The 21,306-nt window shown below is 44.6% G+C and overlaps 2 protein-coding genes across 6 annotated transcripts in view; one reads left to right on the forward strand and one right to left on the reverse strand.

Annotated features, from left to right (window-relative positions):
- Positions 1–4,439, forward strand: part of TUBGCP4 (tubulin gamma complex component 4) — a 46,628-nt gene extending 42,189 nt beyond the window's left edge. For both annotated transcript variants that reach the window (XM_060005122.1, XM_060005123.1), the window contains 4 exons: positions 250–384; positions 1,833–1,949; positions 2,567–2,706; positions 3,317–4,439. In XM_060005122.1, coding sequence (XP_059861105.1) covers positions 250–384; positions 1,833–1,949; positions 2,567–2,706; positions 3,317–3,329 — 405 coding nt within the window. In that variant the 3' untranslated portion in view covers positions 3,330–4,439. The remainder of the gene's footprint in view (positions 1–249; positions 385–1,832; positions 1,950–2,566; positions 2,707–3,316) is intronic.
- A 798-nt stretch (positions 4,440–5,237) lies between these two features.
- Positions 5,238–21,306, reverse strand: part of TP53BP1 (tumor protein p53 binding protein 1) — a 66,189-nt gene continuing 50,120 nt past the window's right edge. For 3 of the 4 annotated variants that reach the window (XM_060005114.1, XM_060005115.1, XM_060005113.1), the window contains 10 exons: positions 18,580–18,851; positions 17,767–17,916; positions 17,041–17,471; positions 13,829–14,020; positions 13,194–13,409; positions 11,374–11,589; positions 7,220–7,314; positions 6,483–6,682; positions 5,837–5,982; positions 5,238–5,441 (listed from right to left, as the gene is read on the reverse strand). In XM_060005114.1, coding sequence (XP_059861097.1) covers positions 5,254–5,441; positions 5,837–5,982; positions 6,483–6,682; positions 7,220–7,314; positions 11,374–11,589; positions 13,194–13,409; positions 13,829–14,020; positions 17,041–17,471; positions 17,767–17,916; positions 18,580–18,851 — 2,106 coding nt within the window. In that variant the 3' untranslated portion in view covers positions 5,238–5,253. The remainder of the gene's footprint in view (positions 5,442–5,836; positions 5,983–6,482; positions 6,683–7,219; positions 7,315–11,373; positions 11,590–13,193; positions 13,410–13,828; positions 14,021–17,040; positions 17,472–17,766; positions 17,917–18,579; positions 18,852–21,306) is intronic. The other variant, XM_060005116.1, reaches the window with a different exon arrangement.

The raw sequence follows: 21,306 nt of genomic DNA on the forward strand, positions 1-21,306 counted from the left end.
GATGTGGCGTGCGGGGGATGGGGGTGTGGGGGTGAGATCTGCCAAGACATTGTAGGTTGTCAGGAAGTAGGCAGACGACTTCCTACAAGGCGAGGCAACATAAGGGGGTCTTCGTTCAGCTTTAAAGGGGCTTGGATAGGAGGAAGGTGAGTGGGAGCAGAGTTCCTGTTTCATCCTCTCAGGCATTTGATGTTCTTGAGTACTTAGACTATGCAAGGTACTAAAATCATTTGTGCAACTGTCTACCAGGTTGATGTGCTGGAGTCTCAGTTCTCACAGCTGCTTCATCAAATCAATTCTACTCGAGACTTTGAAAGCATCCGATTGGCTCACGACCACTTCCTGAGCAATTTGCTGGCCCAGTCCTTTATCTTGTTGAAACCTGTAAGTAGGGCTGGTTGGTTTCCTCAGACTGCTTCTAGCCTGACTGTTCCCTTAGGCACTTGCCAGGATATGGAACTATCACTAAGCAACTTTCCAATCTCTGTCTTTAAACATTTTTAACAACTTATAAAGCAAAACTAAGAGGGAATACTAAAAAGGAACTTAAATGTCTTTGAATTTCTGAAATACTATATCACAAGATGTGGTGAGCAGCTATAGATAAAAGAATATATGCTTAACCCTCAGAAGGAAGGATTTAAAGAAATTTTTAAAAACCTTTCTGACACCACAGAAAGACTAATGAAAAGCATGTAGAATTTACTTTCTTAGAAATCTTGTGGATCAGGATCGACCAGTTTGGAAGTTGTTTTCACAGACAACTAGAGCAGTGTCTCCCTCTGTGTGTGTGTGTGTACATATGTACATACATATATTGTGTATCTCCCTCAGGGAAGTTATTCTCAGCCTTGGACCCATGTGGGAATCATCTGGGAGCTTTAAAGTAATCTAGGACCCAGAGCACTTAAATTAGTAGAACCCAGGCACCAATCTTTGAAAGCTCACAAGCTGATTCCAGTTCAAGGATGAAAAAGCAGGAAGATGAAAATGACCCCTTGTAGATTCTAATAGAGCAGTTATGCTTTATCTTTGACGGGAGCTACTTGTTATTCCTCAGTTGTGCCACACTCTTTTGTTCTGGTATTTGGGGCTGCTGTTATTTTTAAGGTAGAGAGAGTTCTGTAGATGCCACTCCAAAGGGTTCTGTGAATTGAAAACAACCAAGAACCATTGTCACAGGTAGACTGTCCTTGTACAGTATGAGTGCATCCTTGGGGAAAGCAGAATATCAGAGCAGGTGATCGTCATTAAATATTTATTGAGTGCTTACTGTATGCAAGGCACTGGGGATACAAAGAGGTATAAGTCATGGCTCTGCCCTTAAGGAGCTCACAATCTAGTTGGAGAAACAGGACTTACATACATCACAGATCAGTAACAACACAGACGGCCTGAACAAACGCCAAGTAAACAGTACAGATAATATAGAGGAGAGGGAAGCAAGGGGTCGCTAAAGGCTGTGGTGGGGAAGGGAGCGCGCTGTTAGGAGTAGGACTCAAGCTGGTATTGAGGAGAGTATCCCAGGCACAGGGAACAACACTGAAAGCAAAGCTCAAGGTGGGAGCACACTCGGTGGGTCCCAGAGACAATGAGTTTAATGTGGCTCGAGTGGAGGTTTCGTGCAGGGTGACTAAGAATGACAGTGTCTTTGCCTGGAAGGGAAGAGTGTTTTACACATGTTGCATTTTGAGGGGCTGGCAGGACTTGCATTGTCTCTCCTGAGGTCAGATGTAGAGAATGGGAATAGGTTGGCTCTTATTTTCCCAAATCTTTAATTTCACAGGTGTATCTTCCTTTTTCTCCTAACGTCAACTGTGTTTCCTGGCTAGGTGTTTCACTGCCTGAATGAAATCTTAGATCTCTGCCACAGCTTTTGCTCACTGGTCAGTCAGAATCTGGGCCCACTGGATGAACGTGGGGCCGCCCAGCTGAGCATCCTGGTGAAGGTAAGTCAGACTGGCCACTGAAAGTAAGCAGCCCTGTCCAAAGGACAGAGGTGGCTTTGTGGATGGGAAATCGTGATCTTTTCCTCTGAGTCAGTTAAAACATTTCCCCAATACATACACACAGAAATAATAAGATAAAAAATGTTGGTATCAGTTTTTAAAGCAGATAATTATGTGCTGCCTGAGCGTTCAAATATAGTTCAGCCCTGAATAGTTTATTCAGCCCACCAGATATGCACTGGCTTTGTTCTTACTTTCTAACATCTAACCTCCTTACTTCCTTGAACTAACCCTCTGTTTCACTGAGATTATAATTATCTGCCTGTAACGGAAACACAGGCTCTCCCCAACCCCAGTACACAGCAGAATATATTAATTTGAAGCTGGCTGCTAAATTCCTACTGAGTATGAGAGTACTTTCATAGGAAGTCATGCATTCTATGGACTCGGTATGAAGAAGTCATTTTAGGAGCTAATAGAAATGGGAATGGGGAAGGCCAGTTGGTACTGTGGAATTTTCAGCAAGACTTTTCCAAGGAATCTCCCCTGCCCCTTCACTCCACATGGATAGCTGGTAAGTCTAAGAGGAATGACAGCTTGAGTCCTTCTCTCTGCAGGGTTTTAGCCGCCAGTCTTCACTCCTATTCAAGATTCTCTCCAGTGTTCGCAATCATCAGATCAACTCGGATTTGGCTCAACTACTGTTACGACTAGATTATAACAAATATTACACCCAGGCTGGTGGCACCCTGGGCAGGTAGGAACAACTGCCTTTGGGGCACTCAGTGGACTGTGTGTGTATGGCTTTGTAACGAGTTGTAGAATTCCAGAGCTGGAAGGAGACTTTAGCCATCATCTAGTCCAAATACCCTCCTTTTATAAACAAGCAAAGTAAGGCTCAGCGAGAGAAAGGGCTGTGTCTGATCATCAGTGAAGATTATTTTGCAGTCAAAGTCATCAGAGTAAAGAACCAACACTCCTGGCGCTGAGGCAGGGCGTCAGTCCCTAGCGTGACGCGAACCGGCTGTGCAGCCTTAGCATCCCCCACCCCAGCCTCCCTGCCCCCCAGCTTTTTGCCTCTGAAAGGAGGGGACTGGTCCTTCTAACTCCAAACTTTTTAAAAATCTAATAGTGAGACTCAGTGGTAGATGTCTTCTCTCAGAGGTCTGTCCCATTCAAAAAAAGCAATTTATTATTCTGCTTTCTCTCTCTGAAATGTCAAGCAGATTTCTCCTAAGTGATTTTATTAGCAAGAAGAATTTTAAGATGAGATTATCTAGATCACACGTTGCCCTGATTCATATTTCTTTGAAGAAAATCTTGGGAAAGCATGATATTTTGATGCAACTCTTTTTTTTCTTTTGCAGTTTCGGGATGTGAGAATTTCTGGTCCACAAACTAAGTAAGTCAATCCCCTGCGTTGTAACAGAAGATTCAAAACAAACATCCCATTCTCTGGCCAGACACTGTATGTCTGCAGCTACTGGAAAAGCTCTACCTTTTCTCCTAGAAGCAGTTATTGAACATCCATGGATACAAATCCTCCCCCCTCCTTCCTATGTGGAAGGGGCACCTGCCCCACCTTAGGGGAGTTCTTAACCCATCCACCAAGGAGGACTTGTGGCGTCAGCCCTCCCTCTGCTGACCATGCAGGATCTGTTATATTGAGAACATTTGTCGGATATGTTCATTTACTGAGCACCTATATGCCTAGGTACTGTTCAAACTGGGAGAGAGACAGCAGTAAGCTATACAGATCAGAACGTTAAATGGCTCATGTGAAAAAGGAATTACATTTATTAATAAGTCAAATTCTGGCTGTTACCACTGAGCAAGAAAGGCACCAGGTAAGACAGGCTTCCCCACACCCCACAGACCTCCTTTCCTCTTTCAGAAATTAAAACTGAGCATCTCCTATCCTTAAGGATCTTCAAAACTGTGAATCTGAAGAATTTTACCAGTAACTTCCAATTATTTCAGATTGGTAAGAGGGTAATAATTCTGGCTATTGACAATGTATTCAAAGTATTTTTTAACAAAGAAAAAAGGTCCTTAAGAAAAAAAATTGTTAGATTTCGAATAGTGAAAGATGCAGGTCTAATTATCCCACTTAGAAGGACCACAGGAGTAATCTGGCTCAACCATCACTGATAACCATCAATCTTCATATCAGTGTGAACCGAAATATTCATTGAATAACCCCCTCCAAACTGAAAAAGAATGCAGCATTCTGGCCTCAGTGTGTAGCCACTCAATCTGGTCCTCGTCTCTACATCTTCCACCACATACTATACACCCTTATTCCCTGTAATTGCCAGCTAAAGATGACCCCTTCCACTGCTTCCTCTGGAGCAGAGGTTAGCAAACTATGGCCAGCCACCTGTTTTTGTAAAATAAAGTTTTATTGGGACACAGTCACACTCATTTGCTTACCTATTGTCTACAGTTGCTTTCATGCTGTCGTAGCAAAGATAAGTAGTTGTGGCACACCAAATGGCCAAAAAAGCCTAAAATATTTACTGTCTATCTGGAAGAAAAAAAAGATATTTAAGCCCACTTTAGAGAATGAGAGGACATCAACAGGGATGATGCTAGGAGTACAGAAGGAACAGCTTCCAGCAACTGTAACAGTAACCGTAATAAAATTTTGGACCTCTGGCTAGAGCTTCTAACAAACATTTCCAAGTGTTATCACTGTTTCTCATGTTTATATCCTTGCAGCAAGTCGTCGTTTATAGTCACCACCCATTCACAACAATTGGTCCTTTACCCTTTTGGCTGAGCGTACAGTACCCACAGGTCAGCTGTTAGTGAGCTCAACTCTAAAGAGAGATTTTTTTTTTCATTGACAGAAAACTAAGCTGTGCCCAATTCCACTCAACTTCTGCCACAACTATAAATCTGGGCCTATTGTAAAATCAGGTTTTTGAAAGTGCTGAATTTTAGACAGCCCAGGTTAATCTTTTGACAGACAATGATACCACAGAAAACTTTAAAAAAAATTCACTCCTTGTTATTTTCCTTGGCTAGCTGTCCTTCTACAGTGAACAAGCCCATTGAAAACTGCAGAGAAGGTACTATGTTTGTCTTGCTATTTGTTGAGATTAAGCTCAAAGAAATGGATGAAGAAATCCCAGTTACTACAACCAGAGATTCAACATTTATTTTATCATAAAAGTCCAGCAAATAAAAGTATATACAAGATCCATGCAAGGAATCCGGTTACACACAAGACACATTTAAAACCTGGTTAAAACACAGTCTCCACAACACCAGGGAATAAAACCGGTAAGACCGAGTATCCTTAGTGAGAAACATAATCGTGTTTATATTTTGGATGCTGCTTGAATCCAATTCTTTGCCCAACAATGAGGCACTGGATCACCCACTCTTGTGACACCACAGGCAGCTGCAATGCTTCAGCACACTTCAGCACCGAGGCTGGGCACGAGGGGTCCGTCACCACCACATCAAATACCCCTAAAGCAATATCTGCAGGAAGCAGGGGAAGGTGAGTGAGGAAAGGAGACTCAATTTAGTCCTCCAGTTAAAAGACAGATGAGCCTTCTCACCAGTATATCCCGCTCTGCCCAAACTAAAGCCCTTCATGTCAAACACAGTGCCAGTGATCACAACCAAAAGTGAAAAGTCACAATCACTATGTGCTGGCCTTGAGTTTAGCAGGTATACCGGTGGACACCAGGAGAAGCATAAACAGCCCGGTGCGTCACTCATGTTGGCTCACCTCTTGAAGGTGGTACTTTTCTTCTCTTAGAAACACGGGTAAGGTCAGCCTATCAAGACTGAGACTTAGACCACAAGGCCTAAGTGCTACGGGTCATGGACATCCTTGGAGCAATAACAACACACACAAACTTTTCAGGTACCTTTGTTATGGGCACTTGAATGGTGCTGCTTCACAGAGGCTGCCCCCCCAGTCATGAGGATCTCAGACCAGAGCTCCAGGAAGTTCTGCTGTTGGTCTGATACCAAGAGTACCTTCAGATTCTGGAAAGGGTTTTCACGGGGTTGCCTACGAAGGAGTCAGAGAAACAGCACAACAGATAATATCCAATGACAGCCTTTCTGCAAAGGGACGCAGGTACAGCTGACTGCTTTCAATAGCCCTGCGTTAGGGTATCACCCCCCGCCCCTTCCCTCTTTCTCTGAATGATGTGTATTTTCTGAGATCCTGACCTTCTCATCTACCCCTTCTGATTTCCATGTTTATCCTGAGGCCAAGTTTAAGCCAAATCATGCTCCTGAGCCTGTATTTTTAAACGTGTTGCTTAAAACAAGTTGAGAATATTGAATCTACATGAAAATCTCACACATTTTCAAAAGGTCCCTAACCAATATACTCTAGGATAACAAACTAGATGAACTGCTAAAATAATCTCAAACCCACTGAAATTCTGTAATTTATCCTATGATCATTCTAGTTTCTAGAAATATTTACTCTCCTAGATTCTCCCCCTCTGGAAGCTTGCTGTCTTCCTGTCTGCCGTTCTAGATGGGCTCTCAGCTACTCACCAATCCAGAATTTTTTGCTCCTCGAGGCTGTACCCAGCTGGCAGCAGATAATTGCGGTAATTCTGGAGCTGGTTGGCATGGCAACTATCATGGACCCAGACATGAGACACACAAGGAATCCCACTGGCAAGGCACAGGAAGTACTTCCGGGTTCGACAATGCTGATCCGCAATTAGGAGACACTGGTAGGCTGTATTACACTGGAAGAAAAGGAACGGCACCCATGGGTCTAGTGACTTCTAGGGAAAGCCCCTGAATAGTAGCCTTAATGAGTCATAGGGAGGGAACAGATCTGAACACTTCCATATACTATCCAAAATGTGACTGAGTCTGTCCTTCTGCTCAAGGCCTGTTCTCTCACTAAAAAGCCCAAGTAGCTTCCCTAGATAATCCCCCTGCCTCACCTGCAGCTTTCTGGGGGCTTAAATCCTCAAGGGACAACAAAACCCCAAGTATTTGGCCAACACTGTAACAGGGATTGCTATTAAACACCAATTTTAATCTGCTTTTGTCCCAGCAACAGAACCACAGCTATTAAGTAACCCAAGGTTCTAACTTCTCCTCCTTGTACACAGTAAAAATTCTGTTTCATGCGACAATGTTTTGGCAGTTTCCCAGTTCCTGAAATCTCTAGCAACTGTATCCATCGTCCCCGGCCCCTATCAGCCTTCTCGGTACAGCAAGTGGACTCTTCTCATCACTGCCCCTTTGGGAATCTACACAAAGAAACTCCTCACCTGGGCTTCATTGAAGTCTTCGAGAATATAGCCAGCTCCTGCTCGAAGCTGGGATTCTGTGTATTGCTTGTTGAAAGGAGGAATTTCTAAAAATTCTATTAAAGAGACATTATCAAGATAATAGTTACTACCAGCTGTTTTTTTATTTGCTACTTTATGCCTGCTTCTTACTGCCCCCTTTTCTACTCCCCAGCTATCTCCACAGCACTGTATCCCAAAGATGCAGGTGAAGGGCTTCCCCATGGGTCAGAAAGAGATCTGTCTTGAGGCCTATAAAATGCTGCCAAAAGAAGGGAAAGAGCAGGAGGGGTGGGGGAAGATGAGAAATGGAGGCAGGTCCTACACCTGAAAACATCAAAGGTTTCTATACTAAGAATGAGTCATGGGACTGTGCACAGGGATGGACACGCACCCACTTCCCACAGTGCTGTACTCCAACTTGAGTAACCCTTACCATCAGGAAGTTCCTCCTTATGTCTACCCTAAATCTCTCCTTCTGCAAACTAAGCCTATTTCCTCTAATTCTGCCTTCTCTGGAGATGAAGAATGACTGATTAGCACTTTTTATAATAAAGCCTTCAAATTTGCCCTTCATCAGCATTTTACCCCCTTATACACTAAATCTTTGATAAACCAAAATGCTCAAAGAAAACAGGGTTTCTAAAATTTAACTAATTAAAGTGAAGTTTAGCCAGAAAATCCTGATTCAACCTTTTATTGAAAACTATCTCCCTTTGATGGTCTTGAAGTACCTCAGGACACTGAACATCAATGACTGCTCTATAGTCTTTTTTTTTTTTTTTGCGGTATGCGGGCCTCTCACTGTTGTGGCCTCTCCCATTGCGGAGCACAGGCTCCGGACACACAGGCTCAGCGGCCATGGCTCACGGGCGCAGCCGCTCCGCGGCATGTGGGATCTTCCCGGACCGGGGCACGAACCCATGTCCCCTGCATCGGCAGGCGGACTCTCAACCACTGCGCCACCAGGGCTTCCCTGCTCTATAATCTTGAGGGTGAAGTAGAAGTAGAAGTTATGAGACATGAGGCTGAAGCTATAATGACCCTAGGCAATTAGAAATTGCTTCTTTTGACCAATATCTAATTTGAGCTTGTTTTCTCGTCATCTGCTCCTCTTATATAAATAACACATTAAAAATATATTTTATTTAATTAGGAAATTGTAGAAATTAAGCTCTATTGAACTTATCACCAATAAAAAACCCAACCAAATGTATAAAAGTTCAGTGCCAAGACCACTCCCTTCCCCCTCATACCCGTAGTAAAACCTGCTGGAGCAGACCCCCTGAGGAGGCTGCCCAGCCCCCTGCTCTCTGGTGCCCTCTCCCTGCTGCTGGGGCTGCTCAGGCAGTGTTGATGCCTCAAACTCAGGCCTCTGTTTAGGTCTGACTGGCCAGCCTATTCACTTTTATTGCTCTTTTCTTGAAAATGAAAACTCAAAATGAAACTGGAAACTCTAAAGGGTTATAAGAAACTCAGAATACAGCAAGACTATTTCTGTTTTGCCGTGGCATCCTCGACCCATATCAATATATCATGCCACAATTTTCAGTACCAGCACTCTGCTGCTGAGTCACTGCCAAGGCCCTGCACAGCTCTTTATTTGTCTCAAGACTTCTATTTTATGTCTAACTTAATCCAGGACCGTTTCTAGTCCCAACCTGTTTAGATTTTAATCCCCATCTATATTTCCTGCATTTGTGTAATCAAATATTACCCTGTCTAGGCAGTCCCTTTCTCTAATTTTTCTCAGTTAGTTTGGATTTAATTTTCTTTACTTTTGACTTCATGAATGGCCCTGCCAACCAGAGGCTAAAATGAACAGGTTTTTAATTCCATCATCTAAATCAAGGATGAAGGTACTAAAACCTAACTCTGGAGTCCATCCCTGTGGCTGATGGGTCCCTGATGGTGTGCCACCTAACGAGACTAGGTGCCATATTCTTAACTCGTTACTAAGTATGTCTCACAAGACTGATTCAAATATTTTACTGAGCTCCCGATATAAATAAAAGAGATTCCCATTTATCTGGAAGATATACCACATAGTTTCTTAAAAACTGTAATTCTGTGGAGGACCATTCTAATACAAACGTCTCGGGCTTCTTGAGATAGACGAACCTTTAAACATTCTCATATACCAAAAATATCAAAGGATTTTCGTACTGTTGGGGCAATGTCTAAGGATGAAGGAGCAACATAAAGCACACATATTCACCATAACCACACTTTCTATAAGAAACATGGAGATCCCTCTAAAAAACTGTCCAAATTCCTCCTCATTTAGACAAAACCTACCTCCCCTCACACATGGTTACAAGAATGGGATTAAAAACATGTGATATATCTGCAAAGGGGAATGGAGGGAATTCTCAGGTTTATTAAATCTCACGCAGGCTCACAGATTTTGAAGGAATTTGACAGTTTGCATCTCATACCAAAGCCAGCTTTCTTAGGCATGCTGTACTAATCAACAAATAAAACATCTATAGAGCTGCTTTGTGAAGTCCTGGTCTAGGAAAGGGCTACGAGTGTGCTGAAGAATAAAGACTAGAGTCCATCAATATTGTGAAAGCAAAACCAGACCACGAACACTGTTTTGATACCATGACACCTCTTCACAGAAACCTCAAGGGACTCCCAATCCCTTATGATCAAAGTCAAACTACATTCTTGGCTAGGAAACTCCTCACACACCTCATTTCCCACTGTACCTATCTGAATTGTCTGACAAACCAGGCCTGATCCACACTTAATCTTGAAACCCCCCCACTCTACACCTGCTCCCACACCCTAAAGCCTCAATACTCACGACTGTTTGTGCACCTTCCAGATAGTATAAACCTCAATTGCAACTCCCTGACCACCCTTCCCACGTCCCTGAACAGAGCTCCACATAGCTGTAGCTGGTGAGATATAGCTTTGGTTAATTAAGAAAATCAGGGGCTTCCCTGGTGGTGCAGTGGTTAAGAATCCGCCTGCCAATGCAGGGGACACGGGTTTGAGCCCTGGTCCGGGAAGATTCCCACATGCCGCGGGGCAACTGAGCCCATGTGCCACCACTACTGAGCCTGCACTCTAGAGCCCGCGAGCCACAAATACTGAGCCCGTGCGCCTAGAGCCCGTGCTCCGCAACAAGAAAAGCCACCACAATGAGAAGCCCGTGCACCGCAAAGAGTGGCCCCCTCTCCCCAACTTGAGAAAAGCCCGCGTGCAGCAATGAAGACCCAACACAGCCAAAAGTAAAATAAATAATAAAATAAATAAATTTAAAAGAAAATCATCCACATACCTGAAGCGCCAACCATCACAGATCTGCAGTTGGTGCTATTTTCTGATAACGATGTTCCCTGATTCGATTCCCTCTTGCAAGACTCAGCATTAGTCAGAACTCTAACTTGCAGAACATCATTCCATTTGGACTGTTAGTCTTTGCAGACACATTTGGGTACTGCACTGCTGTCAGTCACTTATATTGCAATGTATATTTGTACCTGCCCAGTTTTCTCTCCTAGATCACACACTCTTTAGACATGTCAAATAATTTCTACCTCTCCCCATTGCAGTCTACTCAAACCCTGAGTAACAGACAACACAGAAATGTGTAGGTTTAGTTTAAGGTTGAAACACAAGAGTTGAAAAGGCCTAGAGGCTCTTTCTCTGAAATCACCCTGGGACACTGGGTACCTCACATTCCCAGTCTTACACACAGACCTCAAGAGAATAAACTTCACTCTAGCCCCTAGAACACAAATGGGAAGGATGGCAGGGCATTCAGAAACCTGACTGACATGGATGATTTGATTGTAGTAGGTAAAGTTAACGTTGGGTTCTAAGTCCCAAGTCTACCATTATCGTGGATAAAAAGCAATTATTTGACCTCTCCAAGCTTGTTTCCGCGTCTATAAAATGTAACATCTATCTCCCGTCTGCCTCACAGGATTGTTTTGAGGAACTGATCACTAAAAGGAATTCTGTGAGAATAGTCTATAAACCAAGAAGCAGGGTTAAATTAATTTTCCCTGACAGTGATTCCAGTTGCCACTTGCTCTTCCTCCTCTACAGATGGTTCATAAAGTGAATGGAAAGGAAGGAAGTACACATGTTAGAGCCCTCAGGGCTTCTTAGGGTCTTACCCTCCTCTTCCTCACTGCTTCCTGTAGGACCATCTGGCAATTTGGAGCGGCTAGCCAACTTGTCGCTTGTTGTGGCCATGGTGAGGAGAAAGGCATAGCCCAGAAACAAGGTCTTGTTGAGGGGCAGAGGCCCTCTCTGCTCTTCCAGGGCAGAGGGTTCACCCATGTTGTCTCCACTCTCACAGGGGCTCACAAACTCTCCTGCCCCCACTGCACCTGGGAAGGACAGAGGCACAGGGTACAGACCATTCCTGGGCACGATGGGATGTGCAGGCAGTGTCCTGATGAACTTTTTTGAGCTATAAACCAAGGACCAATCCTATGGCCAACAACCTAGGAACAAGTTTGCAGTGCAGAGAAGTTCTATGTATTTAAGTTTTACAGTCATGACAATGTATACATTATTTTCATAAGTGAAAATCAACTAGTATTGTTTTCATACAGCCAAACCAAATACTTCTGAGGTCATCTGCAGAAAAGGTGATTCTAATACAAAGATAAAGTAAAAGTGAAAAACGTTTGGAAATCTTCAGCCCACTTCCTCTGCCCAGTGCCCTGATTTCCCCAGGATATGTGATATCTTGAAGCAGCCTTTGAAAAAGTGGGTTCACCAAGAAATGTCCCCAGCAGATACTCCCACCCTATCCCTGACCCTCACCAGAACAGTGCACAGAACTTTGTAATAAAGTGTTTTTACGTGTTGATAGAACAATATCAAAACAGCCTGCTTCAACTGCCCCAGTTTTCAACACCTGGGAGTAGGTAAGTGAATCAGCCAGTCCAGAACACCCATGCTCGGAGTGCCCCAATAAATCCTCGAGAAGAAAACGAATACCTGACTTGGAGAAGCTGAATCGTAGGCTCATTAGGAGGCTAAGATGACAGACAGGTCATGCCTCCCTAAAATAAAACCAGCAGCAAGAGAACAGTCTGATGTAGCATGTATAAGCCTGGGCTTCAAAATCAGACTGCCTGAGTCTGAATTCTGGATTACTGTGTCACCTTGGGAAAGTTAGCCAACTTTTCTGTGCCTCAGATTCTTCAACTATAAAGTGAATTCTAGCACCTATACCTCATAGGGATTATATGAGGTAGTATGTATGACGCACTTAATTCCATGCCTCACATACCCTGAAACACAGCAGAGGTGTTAGATAGATATGGAGATGACACAACTCAAATACGCAGGAAACAAAAGCAGCTCTGGTGCCAGGACGATGTAACAACCAATGAACTTCCTCAGTTTGCGAGACTCAGAAAGCGCCCTTGGGGCAGACTCTGAGGACTTTACCTCTGTGTCTCCAAAAGCCACAGTGGCTGGGCCTGGGTCACAGCAGAGACCCAGTAAACAATAAATGGATTGAACTCCTCTATTAATATGACTTGAGGGACTAGAAAGGGGTTATTTGGGGGTAGGTAGGGAGAGGGGAGATACAAGCCAAGGTACTGGCTTTCAATAGGACATCCGGGAAAGCCAAAGGGCCCTGAGCACAAGGGAGAGGGGAGTAGAGCTTCTGGACGGAAATGGTGCCAGGAAAAGGAAGAGGTCTAAGAAAAATTTCACCTATTTTGAATCTGCTCAAATGCATTACATTTCCTCTCCCTCCTAGAACCAACACCGGGGTCAGCGGATGTTGCCAATCAAGACCCGGCTTCCTATCTACCCAACTGGACTCTGCTGGGAGATGGAGGTTTGTGCAGGACTCCAGCTGTGTAACCGCGATGGAGGAGCCATTGCGTGTATCAGGCTCTGTCTCTCCAGCAGCTGACCCTGCATTTGCTGTGGTCTGAGGGAGAATGAGGCAAAAGGGAGCACTCACCAGGTTTCACAGTGGCAGATTTCCGGCCTCGCTTGGCAGGGGACCGTTCCTCCTCAGAAGTGGTAAGTTTTCTTTTGCCTGAGGGAACTCCGGTGGAGGCACGAGGGCTTTCTGTGATCTTTCGGGTAGGGGTTGTACTGCTGCTGCTGGAGGCAGTGGGGGTGGCAGGGGAGCTGATGTTACTTCGCCGCTTCCGTTTCCCTTCCACCAAATTGTCTATGGGAGGATAAGCCGCAGGTGAGTCAACTCCCATGGTCTGAGGCCCTGAACGCCAAGAAGCTGGGCACAGCCTGATTCAGAGACCGCCACACCCTTTCCCCCACCTCCCATGGGGGCAGGAAGCCTCTTTTAAGGCCACCATATTTTCTGTTTCAGTCTCTGCCATGACTAAAATGTGCTGGGTCCCTTATAGAACTGGGGAGGTCAAAAAAAATCTGAGGACTTACTATTTGGTCTTGGCGAGAAAACAGAGCTATGAAGTGGCTCCAAAAACACTGGCTCATTACCATCTCATAAACGACCAAGGAATGATAAGATTCAGGGAAGCATTACCGATTGCTCTAAAAACCAATCCTCCTACCACAAGCAGGCCAGGGTCCAGAGGCAGTTAGCTGTTCAGGAAGCAGAGGTCTTACCTAAGCTGATATCTGCTGCCTTGGTGAGGGGCGTCACTGCCTCATATGGGCCTAGGCCGTACTGCTCTCTCAGTCTGTTTCCTTGCTCCAAGGACAAGATGACAGCCATGCGCTTATACCACTTCCTTTGGCCTTCTTTTTCAATGCTGTAGTACAGCTCTCCAGACTCCTTCCTATGCCCTTTCACCACTCCTGGGTAGGAAAAACATAAAAGCAGCTTGCTGTTTAGGCTGTTCAGCATCCACTCAGAGCAGGCCTGAGTCAGGGAATTAGAGGAGGTACAACAGAGGACTGCAGTTAGGGCTGCACAGAACCCTGGCTGTCAATCCCAGACACCGCACCACTTAGGGTACATGTAGACACCACCCAGGGACTGGACCGTGAAGCTTCTCAGCAGAAGGAGCCCTTTAGTTATAAAATAAAGCTTCCTAAAGCCAGCCTTTGTGGGTTGTTAGCGGTTCAAATGGTTCTTGAAGTGAAACGGCATGTGGTTTGTTAAACAGTCCCATTACAACTTTACTAAACCTTTCCTTCTTGGTTTCTTTGGAGGCTGGGTGGTAATTCTCGAGTTAAGTTGTAGATGAAAGATGACATCATTCAAAGAGAGAAAGCATGTGTCTGTGTAGCAAAATCACAATAGAGATATAGACCAGAGAAAGGAAAAAAATAAATCCTGCCTCTCCTCCCTAATCTTCCCTCCTTATTATCTACTTTTCTGCTCTTGTTCTGATTCAGAACCTCAAGATAAGGCCTTTAGATTAGAAGGAACACGATGTGGGGTATAAAAGGAAACTGGGCTAGAATTCAGGAGACCTGAGCCTAGGGCTAATTCTGCTACCACCAAGCTGTGTGATCTTGGGCAAGACCCATTTCCAATCCTATAAAAAAGATACATATATAAATATAAACATAAATGCAACACACATATGATATAAAAACAGGGCACTAATGTGAATACTTTTTCATTCCTATGAACAGAAGGGTTCATTTGTTCTCTCCCATTAGCCTGTGCTTAAATGAAGGGCTAAAGAAACCCAGAGCATGCACCAAGGGGGAAAAAACGATAGAGGAGAAAGCAGGCCTTGGTTCTCTCCCTCACCTATGCCACAGAATCACTCTCTTTCCCCTTTGCTTGTTCATCTCCTGGCTTAAATCTCTAAATCAAAAAGACCCCTCAAGAGCACAAAGAAGCCCAAGGCCAACAATACACTTCACACTAATGACGAGCTACTAGAACTAGAAGCTGTCTAGTGTTAACATTAGCAGACAGCCTCAATAAATGGGACACAGAATCCCCTCCCCTGTATGCCATAATTCACTCAGGATAGAGAACTGCCTCTCTCTTAAGAGGGCCTAATGTGGACCTCCAAGAGAGGCTTTACACCAGAAACAGGAACAAATGCATTTGATACAAACTATGTTAGGTCACAGGTCATAAAAGATCTCAATCCATGTGCTACTAACTGATGCTACATGGAGCTAAGTGTTATCCAGAACTAGAAGGTGAAGTGGCCCATATAACAATGAAATAAAGGGGCAAAGAGCAACTACTCAGGAGTCCAGATCACGAGAAAGTCTGAAGAGACTTCAATAGAGGCATTTTTGCCCATTATATACCAATCCTTGTTCCAAAAAATCCCCCAGAAAAAGGATGTTTTTAAATGACAAACTCAATGCAAACATGTATTCCCAAATTACTTCACAGAAAAGAGGCAATATATTCAAAGAATGGGCACATGAAACAGTCATAACAGACAGAAATCTCTCACCATCACCGGTACAGGGAACTGTACCGGTTTAAAAAAAAAAAAGGCACCATTTTTCCAAACCAGAGAGTAAGTGGTGGGTGTGCAGACATACAAACACAGCACTAACAACCTCCTCCTAAGCAAAAATATCTCAATATATTTGCCACATTCAGCTACCTAAGGTTCCCATCAAGAAAGGCAGTAACTTTACAAGTCGGTGGTGAAAGAATAGAAAATGGAAAGGGAAAAACACTAACTTTACAATGGAGAAACTTGGCAACCACCACCTTCACCAATGATGAAGGTTAATATCAGCAGAGATGCCCTTTGGATGTCACATACTGCCCTCCCACATACAATGTGTTGAGAAAGACACTTCACTTCTGCAGCATTCCTTTCAAAAACCCATAACGCCAATCTAGAGAAAACATGAGACAAACCCAAACTGAAGGACATTCAAAAAACACCTGACCAGTACTCCTCAAAACCGTCAAGGTCATGAAAAACAAGAAAAGATTCAGAAATTGTTACAGATCAGAGAACAAAAGACACATGAGGGGGCTTCTCTGGTGGCACAGTGGCTAAGAATCCACCTGCCAATGCAGGGTACATGGGTTCCAGCCCTGGTCCGGGAAGATCCCACATGCTGTGGAGCAACTAAACCCATGTGCCACAACTACTGAGCCTGTGTTCTAGAGCCCGCAAGCCACAACTACTGAGCCTGCGCTCTAGGGCCCGCGAGCCACAACTACTGAGCCCACGAGCCACAACTACTGAGCCCACGTGCCACTACTACTGAAGCCCACGCACCTAGAGCCCGTGGTCCACAACAAGAGAATGAGAAGCCTGCACTGAGAAGCCCCCTCAATGCACCGCAATGAGAAGCCCACGCACTGCAACAAAGAGTAGTCCCCGCTCATCGCAACTAGAGAAAGGCCGCGTGCAGCAACGAAGACCCAACGCAGCCAAAAATAAATAAATAAATAAATTTATTTTTAAAAAAAGAAAATAAAAAGACACATGAGGACTAGATGCAATACAGTAATCCTGGATTGGATCCTGGGACAGAAAAACGACATGGAACAGCTGGTGAAATCCAAAAAAGTTGGGAATTTAGTTAATAGTAATGAGCCAAGGTAGTTTTCTTAGTTTTGACAAACGTACCATGCTAACGTAAAATGTTAACAACAGGGAAACGGGAAAGCTGCGTGAGGGGTTCATGGGAACTCTATATACTATTAATACTCTGTACTTTGCAACTTTTCTGCATATATAAAATTTTTCAAAAATAAGAAGTTTATTCAAAAATAAACAAGCAATAAAGAAGAACAAAAAAGCCAGGGGTGAGAGTAACCAGTGCTAGGAATGAAATACGACTTTAGAGAACACAGAAAAGTACTCAGGCTGCAGTGAACGCTGTTGGTATTGGAGAGGTGTTAAGAGAGGTCTTGCCTCTTTTATTACCTGCACTGAAATACTCATCCTCCGAAAGGGCTGTCACTTCTGTGTCCAGTGGGATGGGGTCACACAGCAGAATGTCTTTGCCCAACACATCACACTCATACCCATCATCAAAGAGCAATTTATACTTCCCAGCTCCAACATCTCGTGTGATTTTTCCAGAGTAAAAATAGCCATTGGATGACCACTTGGCTACAACACGGAGCCCTACAAAGCTGTTCCCTGGAGAGGAGGCATCTAAGCCATCAGAAGGGCCAGCAGCAGTCTGGAAAGGAATCTCTGGAGAGTCGCTTCGACGCAAAGCACCAGCACCCATGTCTGCTCGTCTGGTGGAGTCTGGCACGCGGGGCACAATACGGGTGAAGGATTTATCATCTGGCGACATGCTGGGTGAAATGTCCTCTATGCCCAAGGGGCCAGGCACAGCTGTTTCCCTAAAGAGAGATAAGAAAAAGGAGAAGGCAGTGAGAATAAGCAGAGAGCAGTACTTATCTACCAATTTTCCCACTCCTTTGTCCATGGGTCTCCAGCCCATTCTTTGCTAACCCATCACAGGCAGAAGCCTGGTGTCTCAGCAGCCTCACTCTGAACCCTGCCCACTCCCCGGTCAGTGTGGGCCCCTCTTCTCCCTCCTGACACCCCACATACTCTCTACTCCCCTCTCTTCTCTCTACTCCCTTTTTTTCTGAACAAGTCATAGACTAAGTGTATCTCACACTACCCGGGTACCTGGTTCCAGTGGTCCGAGAAGGCGGGCGGCCCCTTCGCCCGCGCCCACGAGGCGTGACGGGAGCCTTCCCTCCCTGTCTGATGCCAAGGCCCGCATCACCATCCTCCTCACACACTGGCGTCCCTGTCTGACTGACCCCTTTTCTAGGACTAGAGAATGAAGACAGGTTAGTCTGATAGCACCTGCTACTGGATCCTTTCTTCACAGTCTCCCCTTGGTCCTCAGACTACATGCCAGGCCAACACGTGCTGAGCCTCCAGGGCAGCAGGAAGCTGGTCCACACACCCACCACCCAATCAGCTGGGAGCAGGAGTACAGGGTAACAAGTAAAGGACATCCTTCTATGCAAGTCTACTCCCTCCTGACAAAGCTTCCTACTGCTGCCCTCAAAAACAGCACATCCATTTCTGCCCTGCCTTCTCTTGTACTTCAGGCTCTGGATACCTGTAGAGGAAAACAAAAAGCTAGGGAATGTGTCAAGTTGGGGCTGCTACCCCAAACTTTCTGTACTCCCAACCAAAACACTCATAGGCTGCAGAAAATGGGGGCTGGGGGACAGGAATATGTGCCAGCTTTCCCAAAGTCCCCTCACCTGTTTTCTACAGTTTCTCAGGAAGTCTGCCTCCCAGAGGGCTCCACCCTACCTCCCGTGCAAACCCAAAATAGAAGAGGAACGAAAGGGGAGGAAGAGGAGTTGATTTATCCTAGGAGGAGGATGCGGGGACTTCCCATTACTCCCCTTTTCCCGTGATATTAAAACGTCAGCAACCCTGCCCCTGCTGTGGCTCTCTCTCTGGAGACCCTGTCTGCACCTCAGTTTTCCTGGGCCTCCTCGGGAGCTGGGCAAGGCAAAATCTGCGGGTTCTGTCCCACTGGTTTTCCCTTTGAGTGGTCCGGCTCCTCTCCCTGAGCTGCCACTGCTGTGCATGGCTGAGAGACTTGTCCCACTTGACGTGCGGTGTAAGCTGGATGCCTTGGAGGAGAAGGAGCTGATATCCCCCAGGTCACCTGAAGAGCCCCCAGTCTGTGAAGGGGAAACTTCAGTTTCACACTCCTGACACTCTACAACTGGCTCTTCAGTCTCCTGCAAGGAAGAAATGGATACAAGAGCTTAAAAAAGCCACAATAACATAATGCGCATGTGATGGTTGGAAAATCCTAAATGGCAAGAAATTTCAATTCAGAAAGGTGGGAATTAGGAGGGAACTTTCTGGAGTAATGGAAATGTTCTATATCTTGCTTTGAGTAGTGATTACATATAACTGTCAAAGTCACTGAACTGAACATTTAAGACCTGTGCATTCTACAGGGAATACATATCTCCATAAAAAATAAGATAAAGGTGGTACTAGATCAGAAGAAAGAGACCTCTATCCTGAGCTAAGTTAAATTATCTTTTTACTGGACAAGTTCACAACCTTTGGCTGCTGAGAACCCAGCAAGGATTCCAACCCAGAGGACACAGGTAATTCCCTGTCTAACAGAAGAAAGGTAAGGAAGTAGGTAGGTTAGAGGAAGAAGTGGTTAGGAGCCCTTCTGGGTACATGATTATAGCAGTGGGTAGCCTTACATGTTTTTTGAAATTAGATATTGTCTATTACCTTTCAATATGTGATCAAGGAAATTAAAAATTATAGGCAAAAATAGCTATATAATGGTATCACTGTTTACCAAAATGAAAACCAAAAAGGCAATAATCAAAATATATGAATTTCCGGTATCTACAGAGGACAGGAATATCAAACTGACTTTATCTCACTCACATGCCTACTTTGATGGATTGGTAGTGGTTGCCTGGAGCTCAGTTTTAAGCAGCCACTAAGGCTAATTCCCAGGTTTAGTGAGGAAAGGTTCTAGGACCAATCAGCAATGTCCTCTATGGGCACAGGATTGAGAAATTACAGCACAGGTGCTGTACATTTGCTTTCCTACTCTAGCCTGTTCATGCCTTATTGTGCTAATTATCAGAGAAAATATGGAGAAGTATAAGACAGACTCTTCCCTCAAAGAGTTTACAGTCTCTCTGGGAGACAGTATGCAATGCACACATGTTTAAATAACGCTATAAGATGATTAAATGATTATTTTTGACCACTCCCTTCTTGAAAATCTCTTCTCTTCTAAAATCTATAAAGTCACTTTTTCTTCCTTTCATTCTACCTCTTTAGCTACTTCTATTTGCACTTGTTTTTTGGTTCCTCTTTCTCTGCCTATTCCTTTTAAATTAGTATTTCCCAGGACTCTGTTCTCATTCCTTTCCTCACTCTCCCATGCTTTCTCTGGCCAGTCTTACCTGACTTATTCCGGCCTGTCTACCAACAATACAATGATGACTCAGCTCCAAATTCACGGATGCGAATGCCTACTAAACTCTTCCCCTTGTATGTACTAGGGACACCTGCAGTTTAACCGATCCAAAACTCAATCTGTCATCTTCTCTTCATTTCCTTGCCTTCAATGAATGAATCCTGGACCTCCCCAGTGAAACTCATATCCCCTGCAGCTCTCTGTAGCACGGGCTGGTTTTTCTCAACCAAACCTCAATTCAAGAGTTTGGAGATGAGAGGCCTCCTTGCTCCCCACTGCCATTAACAGATCATTTCTAACTCCCCACTTCTTGTTCCTACCAAATCATTATTTGCCATTCTGTTAAACTCTCTCCTTCCCTCATTGTTACTCACCAACATTCTATCAATTACTGACTCTTCATGCATGAACACCTTATACTCCTGGTTCACAGCCTCCCTTCCGCTGTCATTTTCCGAGGCTAACATCCATCAGATGACCCATCCAGCAACAATCTTTCCTGATCTAATTACCACCATTAACCTTTTCCTCTACTCTACCTCAGCCATCTGCTACTACCAGGGTCATTACCAGAAGCTGCACCACCTCCAGAAATCTCACCATTCTCCAGTTACCATCTCCTATCATCCAACTTGCCTTCTTTAGCTGGATGTGAGTCAGCATAATCTGCCAAGGCCACTTGACTAAAGCAGGTGTTGAGAGCTCAGAACTTAAGTCAACTCCTTCTCTTGGACACGGCAAATGAGCAGGGGCAAGACCAGCCTAGAGGGCTGGGACTCCAGGCTGTGTCTCAGTTGGAGAGTAGGCCCAAAGAACAGTAGCTAACTATACCTGCCTTTGCAACTGTTCAAAAGTTGAGCCCTTGCTCTTATAATGACTTGGGCCCAGGCTCCAAGGTGGCCTCATGATCTTTTTAATGTATTTGCTTATTTTTTTCCTGTGTGTCCTTCCTACTAGACTACAGAGGCCACATTAAGACAGAGTAGTGACCACCTTCTTTCCTGGATTTATCCTCAAAATAGCACAGTGCCTGCCACAAAAGAGGTCCTCAGTAAATACTTACTGCATGAAGGATCTTCTCTCTCAAACCAGTGTCCTATTTATATTCTCTCAGTAAATGGTACCACCATCTATCTGCCCAGGCAAAAAGCCCAGGCATCATATATGATTCCTCCCTCTCCCACAAACCCCACATGTAGGAATTCACCAAAGCCTATCAATTTCACCTTCTA

The sequence above is a fragment of the Delphinus delphis genome, chromosome 2, assembly GCF_949987515.2.
Source record: "Delphinus delphis chromosome 2, mDelDel1.2, whole genome shotgun sequence".
Classification (NCBI taxonomy): Eukaryota; Metazoa; Chordata; class Mammalia; order Artiodactyla; family Delphinidae; genus Delphinus; species Delphinus delphis.